The 12,270-nt window shown below is 39.2% G+C and overlaps 1 protein-coding gene across 1 annotated transcript in view; it reads right to left on the bottom strand.

Annotated features, from left to right (window-relative positions):
* Positions 1–727: 727 nt before the first annotated feature.
* Positions 728–12,270, bottom strand: part of LOC108522075 (amine oxidase [flavin-containing] B) — a gene marked incomplete at its 3' end in the record, with an annotated part of 107,879 nt that continues 96,336 nt past the window's right edge. The window contains 2 exon segments of the mRNA XM_017862181.1: positions 728–794; positions 1,840–1,936. Coding sequence (XP_017717670.1) covers positions 728–794; positions 1,840–1,936 — 164 coding nt within the window.

Here is a 12,270-nt window from a genome sequence, read left to right as displayed (position 1 = left end):
CCAGGCATTGGAAACCCAGCAGTGAGCCAATCAGACAAAACATCCTACCTTCATGATCTTATATTCTAGTGGGGACATTTCTAGGGAAGAGGACCAGGCAGACCGCTACAGCCCTGGCCATGTGCAGAGGTAACATTGGTCATGGAGGAGAACCCTGATGGAATCGGAAAGCATGCATCATAATATAATTCAGGAGTTCTTTCCTGGTAAATAGATTATTAGCAGTGGTGTGGGAATAAATAATTGGCAGTGGTGAACACTAATTGCAAGAAGAAAGTGCCACCTCCAGAGAAATTAGTCCCTTTGTACCTATAGTCCATAATTGTTATGCATCATTCATGTACTATGTACAGCAGACTTCCCCACAACACAGTAATTTTTCTACCTGGTTTATCTCCTTCACAAGCAAATTTTCAGTCCCTGGGTTATATCCATTTTCATATTCTCCATAGCCCCTAGCATGGTGTCTTACGTACAATAAACTCAATAAATATTAATTTGAAAACTTTGGTTCTTAAGTTATCAGCACTATGTCTTTTACAACAAGACCCTTATAGTTAACATAGCAAACAAGTGGCATTGGCAATACACATATAATTAGGCAGTCTGTAAGTTAAAAGTTAAGTAAAATGAAAGGCAGGCAAGTAGGTAGAAAAGAAGGAAAGAAGGAGAAAAGGGAGGGAGGGACAGAGTGGGGGGAAAGGAAGGAAGAAACAAAAGCAGCAACACTTTTTTGTTACCTTTCCTCTTTGGTGAGACGTGCCAGTTTTCTGGCTTTGTGGGCCAGGATAAATCTAAAACATACAAACAAGAAAAGGGGAGAAATTAATGGTTGCTTTCATCCTAGCCTCATTTTGTAGCTACACATGTGCCCAGTTTACACAGTTAAAAGTCTACCAAAAGAAACAAACTATATACTAATTTATCTTACGTTCAAAGTTTTTGATTTACATGCCAAATTTCTGACACTGAAGAGCACTTTCTAACTTCAAGGAGTCAAGCGACTAAAAGTAGGTAACTGGCCATAATTTTTGCCTTGGATAACACTATGGCTGACCCACTTCCCCTCACCCAGCTGGTGGTCAATAAGAATAATCCTTGGGCCTCAAATGCCCACTTAAGGCTATGTCTGAGCCTTTTCAATTTCATCCAGTCCTTGCTCTTTGGTTTTGTCTCCACAGTGGTGTCTCCCTAGCACCCAATCTTCTCAATTTCCATCTCAATTTCTAGTTCCATGATCGCCTTCAACTTACAATTGGCTTTGATCTCCCTGTTCTGACTATTGGCTCTCTCTGAGATAAACTCATACATGTCCTAGGGCTCATCTTAATTTTGGATACTCCAGGTCACCATCTCTCTGGGACAGGACATCCTGGTCTTCCCTTCCCATGTGCTGGTCTTCCCTGGAAAGCTGAAGACTAGGCTGGTCTTGGCTCTTCTCTACTGAGACTCAGAAATCTCAGCATCCCACTTCAGTAACATGGATGCCCACACAGCCTCCATAAGAAGTCTCTTAGTAAAACACCCCAAGTCAGGTCTTTTTATCATGCCTTCAACAAAAGATGGGTCGCCAAAATGTTTCTACCCCAACACTAAATACTAATAGAAAATTAACACAAAATTTAAAATATTATTGGTATTCTGCTTCCTACCTAGATATTTATTCATTGGAAGATATTATTTAGAAAAGAACCAGTAATAATTTTATACTGCTGAATTTGAAAATAGTGCCACTGGGTAAAAAAAATCACTTAACAAAGTTTGGGGCACATTTGTTAATAGTATGTGATTACCTTGTCAACACTGAATAGCAACCACAACACCATAATTGTGCCTTACCCCATTATGGCGGCATAGTTGCCTTCAGGTTTGGTATCATCCAATGTGTAGGCAACTGGAGCTTCCTCTCCTTCAATAATCATGGTTCCACAGTAATCTTAGAGAACAGCAAAATGGAACAGCATATTCATCACTCTATCAGACTATCCATTGCAGATATAATGAAGTGCATGTTTTTAAACTTGAGAAGCCCAAAGGCCAAATATAGCATGTCATACTCCCAACATACGAAGGCAAACCAAACGGATGTCAAAGGAGGGCTAAGTAGCCAGCATTTTTTGAAAAAAATCAAACCATAAGCCGTTTTCTGCAAAGAATAAAGCATATGATATTAGGAATTCGTCTAGGTCACCATTTAATGAAAACTGGTTTTCCTTGCAGTTAATAGTTGGGCTCCCTGTTTTCTCTTTCACAAGAAATCAGAATAAATCCAAAGATGTATAAAGGAAATACCAGTTCATTACTGTAAAAAAGAAGAGACTGAACACTGACATTTTATAAGAAGTCACTTATTCTAAGTAGTTCTTTATTATCTGGAGGCAGTGTTTAGAGGAAAATTTATAGCACTAAATGCCCACAAGAGAAAGCAGGGAAGATCTAAAATTGACACTCTAACATCACAATTAAAAGAACTAGAGAAGCAAGAGCAAACACATTCAAAAGCTAGCACAAGACAAGAAATAACTAAGATCAGAGCAGAACTGAAGGAGATAGAGACACAAAAACCCTTCAAAAAATCGGTGAATCCAGGAGCTGGTTTTTTGAAAAGATCAACAAAATAGATAGCCCACTAGCCAGACTAATCAAGAAGAAAAGAGAGAAGAATCAAATAGATGTAACAAAAAATGATAAAGGGGATATTACCACCGATCCCACAGAAATACAAACTACCATCAGTGAATACCATAAACACCTCTATGCAAATAAACTAGAAAACCTAGAAGAAATGGATAAATTCCTGGACACATACACCCTCCCAAGACTAAACCAGGAAGAAGAGAACAATAACAAATTCTGAAATTGAGGCAATAATTAATAGCCTACCAACCAAAAAAAGCTCAGGACCAGAGGGATTCACAGCCGAATTCTACCAGAAGTACAAAAAGGAGCTGGTACCATTCCTTCTGAAACTATTCCAAAGAATAGAAAAAGAGGGACCCCTCCCTAACTCATTTTATGAGGCCAGCACCATCCTGATACCAAAGCCTGGCAGAGACACAACAAAAAAAGACAATTTTAGATCAATATCCCTGATGAATATCGATGCGAAAATCCTCAATAAAATACTAGCAAACCGAATCCAGCAGTACATAAAAAAGCCTACCCACCATGATCAAGGCAACTTCCTCCCCGGGATGCAAGGCTGGTTCAACATACGCAAATCAGTAAACATAATCCATCACGTAAACAGAACCAATGACAAAAACCACATCATTATCTCAATAGATGCAGAAAAGTCCTTCGATAAAATTCAACAGCGCTTCATGCTAAAATCTCTCAATAAACTAGGTACTGATGGAACGTATCTCAAAATAATAAAAACTATTTATGACAAACCCACAGCCAATATCATACTGAATGAGCAAAACCTGGAAGCATTTCCTTTGAAAACTGGCACAAGACAGGGATGCCCTCTCTCACCACTCCTATTCAATACAGTATTAGAAGCTCTGGCCAGGGCAATCAGGCAAGAGAAAGAAATAAAGTATTCAAATAGGAAGAGAGGAAGTCAAATTGTCTCTGTTTGCAGATGACATGATTGTATACTTATTATCTGGAGGCAGAGAAGAGAGGACATGTATACCTAAAATTCATAGAATCCCAAACCCTCATTTCAAACATGACCTTCAAAGACTCTTTCCCCCTTCAAGAACAACTGGAGAAACAACTGCAGCTTATCCTGGATAACAGTGTCTTCCTCAGTTCCCTCCTGAACAAAATACAGGCACACCTCAAAGATAATGTGGGTTTCATTTCAGATAACGGAAATAAAGTGAATATAGTAATAAAGCAAATTGTGTCACACAAATTGCTTGGTTTCCCAGTGCATATAAAAGTTATAGCTACACTACACTGTAGTCTATTAAGTGTGCAATAGAATTATGTCTAAAATATGTACATAATTTAAACATACTTTATTACTAAAAAAGCTAACAATCATCTGAGCCTTGAGTGAGCTGTAATCTTGTTGCTGGTGGAGGGGCATGCTCCTATGTTGACGGCTGCTGACTGATCAAGGTGGTGGTTGCTGAAGGTTGGTGTGGCTGTGGCAATTTTAAAAAAGAAGACAACAATGAAGTGTGCCACATCAACTGACTCTTTTTTTTAAGAAAAATTTCTCTGGAGCCTGTGATACTGTTTGATAGCATTTTACCCATGGTAGAACTTCTTTCAAAATTGGAGTCAATCCTCTCCAACCCTGTCACTGCTTTATCAACTAAATTTATGTAATATTCTAAATCCTTTCTTGTCAATTCAACAATGTTCACAGCATCTTCACCAGGAGGAGTTTCCATCTCAAGAAACCATGTTCTTTGCACATCCATAAGAAGCAACTCCCCATCTATTCAAGTTTTGTCATGAGATGGCAGCAATTCACTCACATCTTCAGGTTCCACTTATGATTCTAATTCTCTTGCTATTTCCACCATATCTGCAGTTACTTCCTCCACTGAAGTCTTGAACCCCTCAAAGTCGCTCATGAGGATTGGAATCAACTTCTTTCAAACTCCTGTTAATGTTGATATATTGACTTCCTTCCGTGAATCACGAATGTTTTTAATGGCATTGACAATAGTGAACTCTTTCCAGAAGGTTTTCAATTTACTTTGCCCAGATCCATCAGACAGGCAGGAAGACTGTAAGGTAGGTATAGCCTTACAAAATGTTATTTCTTAAATAATAAGACTTGAAAGTTGAAATTACCCCTTGATCCATGGGCTGCAGAAGGGACATTATGTTAGCAGGCATGAAAACAACAATAATCTCCTTGTACATCTCCATCAGAGCCCTTGGGTGACCAGGTGCATTGTCCATGAACAGTAACATTTTGAGGAATCTTTTTTCTTCTTAGCAGTAGGTCTCAAGAGTGGGCTTAAAATATTCAGTAAACCATGCTATAAATAAATAGGCTGTCATTCAGGCTTTGTTGCTGTTTGATAGCATTTATAGAGCACAGGCAGAGTAGACTTAGCATAATTCTTAAGGATCCTAGAATTTCCTGAATGGTAAGTGGACATTGACTTCAACTTAAAGTCACCAGCTGCATTAACTCCTAACAACAGAGACAGCCTGTCCTTTGAAGCTTTGAAGCCAGGTACTGACTTCCTTTCTCTAGCTATGAAGGTCCTAGATGGCATTTTCTTCCAATATAACACTGTTTGGTCTACATCAAAAAACTTTTGTTTCTGATCGGGTGCGGTGGCTCTTGCCTATAATCCTAGCACTTTGGGAGGCCGAGGCGGGTGGATCACTTGAGGTCAGGAGTTCAAGACCAGCCTGGCCAACATGGTGAAACCCCATCTCTACTAAAAATACATATATTAGATGGGTGTGGTGGCATGTGACTGTAACCCCAGCTACACGGGAGGCTGAGGCAGGAGAATCACTTGAACCCGGGAGTCAGAGGTTGCAGTGAGCCGAGATCATGCCACTGCACTCCAGTCTGGGTGAAAGAGCGAGACTCCATCTCAAAACAAAACAAAACAAAACAGTCTGTTGTTTAATGTAGCCACCTCTTTCAATGTTCTTAGGTAGAACTTCTGGATAACTTGCTGCAGTTTCTTCATCAGCCCTTGCTGTTTCGCTTTGCACTTTTATATTATGGGGAGAAGGCTTCTTTCCTTAAACTTCATGAACCAACTTCTGCTAGCTTCACACTTTTCTTCTGCAGCTTCAACTTCAATTGAAGAGAGTTGAGGGCCTTGCTCTGGATCTAGGCTTTGGCTTAAAGGAATGTTGTGGCTGGTTTGATCTTCTATTCAGACCATTCAGATTTTCTCCATATCAGCAATAAGGCTGTTTTACTTTCTTATCATTCATATGTTCACTGGAGTGCACTTTTAATTTCCTTCAAGAATTTTTCTTTTGCATTTACAACTTGGGTATTTGGCACAAGAGGCCTAGCTTTCAGCCTATCTCAGCTTTCGATATGCCTTCCTCACTAAGCTTAATCATTTCTAGTTTTTGATTTAAAGCAAGAGATGTGCAGCACTTTCTTTCACTTGAACACTGGGGAGACCACTGTAGGGTCATTCACTGGCCTTATTTCATTACTGTTGTGTCTCAGGGAATAGGGATACCCAAGAAGATGGAGAGATCTGGGGGAACAGTTGGTTGACTGAGCAGTCAGAATACACACAGCATTTATCAATTAAGTTTGCCATCTTATATGAGTGCTGTTTATGAAACTCCAAAACAATTACACTAGTAACGTCAAAGGTGATCACTGATTACCATGACAAACATAATAATAATGAAAGTTTGAAACATTGTGAGAATTACCAAAATGTGACACAGAGACATGAAGTGAGTATACGCTGTTGGAAAAATGATGCCGATCAACTTGCTCAATGCAGGGTTGCCACAAACCTTCAATTTGTAAAAAGTGCAATTATCTGTAAAGTGCAATGAAGTGAAGTTCAATAAAAAGAGGTGTGCCTGTATATACAATTTCAAAAGACGGTGACAGGGCACTGGTGAAAATGTCAGGGCAGAGTCTGAAATGTTATAACAATATATTACTGCAGTGTACCACTCCTCCTGCTCCATCATTTCCTTGCAAAATTGAGGTTGTTTAAATAAAATTATTGTGGAAGACTCAGCGGCAAATGTTGTATAGAAAACCCAACAAGAAGATTTCAAAATAAGGAAGAAAGAACAGAGAAAGGACCTCCCCAACATGTGTGCATATGTGTGTAAGCAGACAAACCAGGAAGCCTTTTAAAGGGAACTTGTCTCTTTCTCTCCTCCTGTACCCCTCCCCACTATGCACCTGTTAGAATCAATGTCCCAATCAGCCACTGGCTTGAGGGGTGCTTGAATGCCCTTCAGATGTGCTGGGGCAGGAAAAGATGTTGAGAAAGACTGAAGTATGTGAAGAAGAAATGTTTAAAGTCTAAGAACTCAAGATTTAAAAATACAAGAAAACCATCTTAGGAATCCCCTGTTATAAGAAGGCAAGAGACAGAGGAGACAAATAGGACAAGATCTGATCAAAGAACATGTGCATACTGATCATGTAGGGATCGGCTGGACAGGACCAGCATAGGACGCCAGGCTGGCCAAGGTGGAGATACTGCTTTGTCGATGGAGGGGCTCCTTGGACATTTCCTTTTCAGAGTGAATCTGGCCTCTGAGTCAAGTGGGTGCACTTAGTGGAGGTGAAGGAACAATGGGCAGAGAGAAAAGTCATGTTCATGCCAGGACAAGCTATGCAGCACGGAAGGGATTTCTGCCACTTGCAGATAGAAAGCTCAAGAGTCCCACTCATGCACAAAAAACATCTCATCAGCTTTGTAGGGCCTTACTCTTAGAAAAAGAGAAGTGATATTCAAGGGTATCCAAACACTTAAAGAAGTTCTTAAAGAATAAAGGCAAAGACAAAAGCAGAAACAAATTCACAACTAACAAATGAACCAGAAAAACTATGGGAGGTGGGGTAGGTAGGGGGAGGGACCCAATAATTCAGGTAGTAGAAGAAATTTCCCCCAAAGTGCTAACTTTCTCAGAGAGAAGCAAAGCCATTGTAGCTCTGGGAGGTAACAAAGAGGCATGTTCAGAATAAAATAATTCAATAGAAGCTTTTGTAATGTAGGGGTGTGGAGACAGGAGCTTTGATGAGATGATAATAACATTCATCTGGATGAATAACTGAAGAAGTTTACCGAGGACAAAATTAAAGGAAAAAAATAATACGGGAATGTCCTATCTGACATAGTATAACATATTATAAACATGTTATAAAGCTACAGATATTAAAACAGTACAATGCTGTCATAGGATTAGATAATATAAACCTGTGCTTTCCAAAGTGGGAGTGTACACTAGACTGCACATCTAGATAGTGGAAGAAAATACTAGAGATTCTGGTTTTCAATTTAAGCTTTTAAAATGTCTACTTTTCAAATGTTTTATAGTTACAACGATACAATTTTTCAGAGGTACTTGTGTATAATTTAGGAATATCTATAATGGTAGTTTATGTCTACCTCTTTTAATAAGTAGAGCTGCAAAAATGTTTAGAACCCAGTGACGAAGATAAGTGGAACAGAAAGAATCCATGTATAGAATGTAGTGGGGGAACCATCTTATGACAAATTGTTGAAAACTGATTCACTGGGAAAAAATATTTGCAATATAAACAGAAAAACACTTTAATGAGCAAAGGTAATTTACAAAACGATACCTTGTTAATGATAAAAATTACAAATTATAGATAAATGAGGTAATTTCTCCTACCCAATTGACAAAAAATTTTTAAATATTATTAGCTGGTGTCTTAGACTGCTGGTGTTGCTATAAAGGGATACCTGAGACTGGGTAATATATAAAGGAAAGAGGATATTTATTTGGCTCATGGTTCTACAGACTGTACAAGAAACATGGCGCCAGCATCTGCTTCTCTTGAGGGCCTCAGGAAGCTTCCACTCATGACTGGAGGTGAAGAAGAGCTGGCATGTGCAGATCACTTGGCGAGACGGGAGGCAAGAGAGAGGAGAGGGAAGTGCCAGGCTCTTTTTAACAACCAGCTCTCATGGGAACTGACAGCAAGAACTGACTTATTACCTCAGGGAGGAGGACGGCACCACGATGTTCAGGAGGGATCTGCCCACATGACCCAAACACTTGCTTTTAGGCCCCACCTTCAACATTGGGGGTCAAATTTCAACATGAGATTTGGAGAAGACAAATATGGAATTTATATCAACTGGCAAGGATGTGAGAGGACAGAAACCCTAAGAAAATTTCACAGGTCTACCCGAATCAATTGACTTGATAATTCCATCCTACAGCATTTATCAAAAAGAAATGCTCCTATACAAATATGTAGAGCTATATGAAGGATGCTGTTTATTGCAGCATGGTGTATAATAGCAAAAACTTGGAAACAAGAAAAATGACTATCAACAGCAGATGTCTTGGGTAAATTCTGATGAGGCACACAATGATATAATGGTTTTCAGTTGTAGAAAGGGGGTAGATTTAAATGTACTGCTTTGGAGAGATGTCCATGGCGTATTGTTAACAGGAAAAAGCAAATTTCAGTATGATATGTATGATGTATGATTTTTTTAAAAAAATGTTTTTGGAAAAATATATTAACATATTTATTTAAAATTAAAGTTATATTTGTATAAAATATTTATTATATTATTTAACATGTATTTCCAGTACATATAGTTCTCTCTACATATATGTAGGGATGCTTACACACATATATTTAAAGTACAGGTTGAGTATCCCTATCCCTTATATGAAATGCTTGAGACAAGAAGTGTTTCAAATTTTGGCTCTTTTCAGATTTTGGAATTCTTGCATATACATAATGAGATTTGAGGGTGCGACCCAAGCCCAAATACCAGATTCATTTATGTTTCAAATACATCTTATACACATAGTATGAAGGTAATTTTATACAATATTTTAATAATTTTGTATGAGAAGCAAAGTTTTGACTGTGACCCATCACATGAGGTCAGGTATGGAATTTTTCTACTTGAGACATCATGTCGATGCTTCAAAAGTTTCAGAATTTGGAGCATTCTGAATTCTGAGTTTTCAGATTAGGGATGTGAAACTTGTATTATCTATGTATACAGTAAATCTTTAAGGATAAACAATCTACATTTTTAACAGTGGCCCTATAGGGGAGGAACAATAGAAGAGAAACATTTTCACACACTTTTGTTTTTTGAAAGTTTTATGGTCATTATATTTATTTCTGTAATTTAGAAAAACAGGTATAGCTTCTGCCATTGAAAACATAAATTGATATAAATTAGATGTAAATATTTAAGGGAAAGTAGAAATGGTTCATAGATGAACAAAAGCAAGGAGGCCACAATAATTCAATGCATTGCTAACAGCCTACCCCTTCCACAGAAGTGGGCTAGAATGAGGGGCTGATGCATCCCATGTAGGGTGGGGTGCTGACGGTGAGGGCGGCTAGACAGGATGTCTCGGTGGAAGACCAGCAAAAAATAGGAGGCCCGTCCTTGCAAATTCACGAAGATGTTACACACTAAGAGACTGGGAAGCATTTCCTGGGATAATCAATCTAAAAGCAATCAGGTGCTCTTACCACACACAGGAGGTGACCATGTGAGGAAATGGATATGTTAATTTGCTTGACCACAAATCATTTCACTATGTACATGTGTATCAAAACATTATGAAGTACACCTTAAATATCTACAATTAAAAATAAAATAAAAGAAGTGTTTAGCATGATGCTGGGATTGGGTGGGGGGTGTGGAGGGGAGAAGCAATCAAGAGTTGGCTACCGCTGTCTGTATCAAAATGCAAAACGTTACCTTCTCTTTAATAACCCAAGCCACACCAAACATGTAAAACAAAACAAAGCAACATAAAACCAAAACTCTGGTGATTACTGACTGTGTGCCTGATATGTGCTAATCACGGTGCTGGATTGTTGGGGCTGCATAATTCATACCCTTCTATCTTATTACCTTATATTGACTGAGCTTGTATGTTACTAGTTAATTACAGTGCCTTTGGCAGTGATGTTGATAGTCTGGTGCAAAGCAAAGATCTTGTTATAAGAGTGAACTTCAGATTTCATTTCAGAAGCTTTCAAATAAGTGTCATTGAATACACTTATCAATGTAACAGGAATCATATTGGATGTGAGTCTGGAGCCCTACTTGGTGTTTCTATAATAGCCTAGAACTCAATACATTGTTGTGCAATTACCAGTTTACATGACTATCTTCCTCCTGAGTCTGGATTTTCTGGGGAAGGAAAAGTGCCTTTGAATTCTCAATGCCTAGCACTGTGTCTGGCATACAATAGGTGCCCAGTTGAAGAAATATATTAAAGTTGTAACTCAAAAGAAATCTCAAATGCTTTGGTGAGGCTATCTCATGTTAACAAACTTTTTTTTTTTTTGAGATAGAGATGGAGTCTCACTCTGTTGCCCAGGCTGAAGTTCAATCATAGCTCATTCACTGTATCCTCCACCTCCTGGGCTCAAGCAATCCTCCAGTCTCAGCCTTCTGAGTAGCTGGTACTACAGGTATGCACCACTATGCCTTGCCCACAATCATTTTTTAAAAGTCTTATGCAAGGCTCATTACCGACAAGGACCAAGTCAGATTTTGAGGGAGGAGATCTTGGGTTTTCTTTTTGATACTAGTGCCTAACAACTTGCCTGGCACATAGCAGGCCTAAGATAAAGATTTGCAGGCATGAATGGAAAGTTACAGTTCCTCTCCATAAATAAAGGCACTCACACTCATTAAGAGAAGACTGTATTCCTGGTCCTAAACCTTATCTACTTGCCACCAGCCAGTCATTTAAAATGGGTGACCTGGGTCACAAGAGGAAGTAATTCAGCACCAGTGTGTTACACCCATTAGATTCAAAGACTAAAATGACAGGGCTCTTTGTGGTGGATCGCTGCACTGACTTTCCAAACAGTAGATTACTTGCTCAACTGATGCACCCATCCAATAGCAGTCCTAAACGTGATTATCTGCAACGTGGAGAATGAAGAGCCTGTGATGCAGCTGAAAAAGAGTAGTATACAGGAAAAAGCACCCTAAGACAAAATTGTGGCACTTTCCCCATTTGCCTCCAACCTTCTTTCTGCAGTCTTGCTCCTCCTTGGAGTACATCCTGCCCTTCACCCTCAGCCCTAGATACTGACTCTTCTTACATGGCCTCCACTTGGAAGAAAAGTGGGTGCTATAAGAGCAAATATGACAAGATTCTAGCATTGTGCTGTCTGCGTGTGGCTACTTACATTTATATTTAAAGCAATTAAAATTAAATAGAATTCTTATGCTTGTAATCTCAGCACTTTGGGAGGCTGAGGCAGGTGGATCACAAGGTCAGGAGACCAAGACCATCCTGGCTAACACGGTGAAACCCCGTCTCTACTAAAATGACAAAAAATTAGCCAGGTGTGGTGGCACGCACCTGTAATCCCAGCTACTTGGGAGGCTGAGGCAGGAGAATTGCTTGAACCTGGGAGGCAGGGGTTTCAGTGAGCCAAGATCGCACCACTGCACTCCAGCCTGGGCAACAGAGCAAGACTCCATCTCAAAAAAAAAAAAAAATTAAATAGAATTTTAAAACCTGATTCCCAAGTCTCACTAGCTATATTTCAAGTGTTCAGTACCCACATGTGGCTAGTGACTAGTGCTAGTGTGTTAAAGCAGCTCTAGAACATTCCCATCATTGCAGAAT

The sequence above is a fragment of the Rhinopithecus bieti genome, unplaced genomic scaffold, assembly GCF_001698545.2.
Source record: "Rhinopithecus bieti isolate Rb0 unplaced genomic scaffold, ASM169854v2 scaffold_64046, whole genome shotgun sequence".
In the NCBI taxonomy this organism is placed as follows: domain Eukaryota; kingdom Metazoa; phylum Chordata; class Mammalia; order Primates; family Cercopithecidae; genus Rhinopithecus; species Rhinopithecus bieti.
This window is presented reverse-complemented; position numbering and strand designations above follow the sequence as displayed.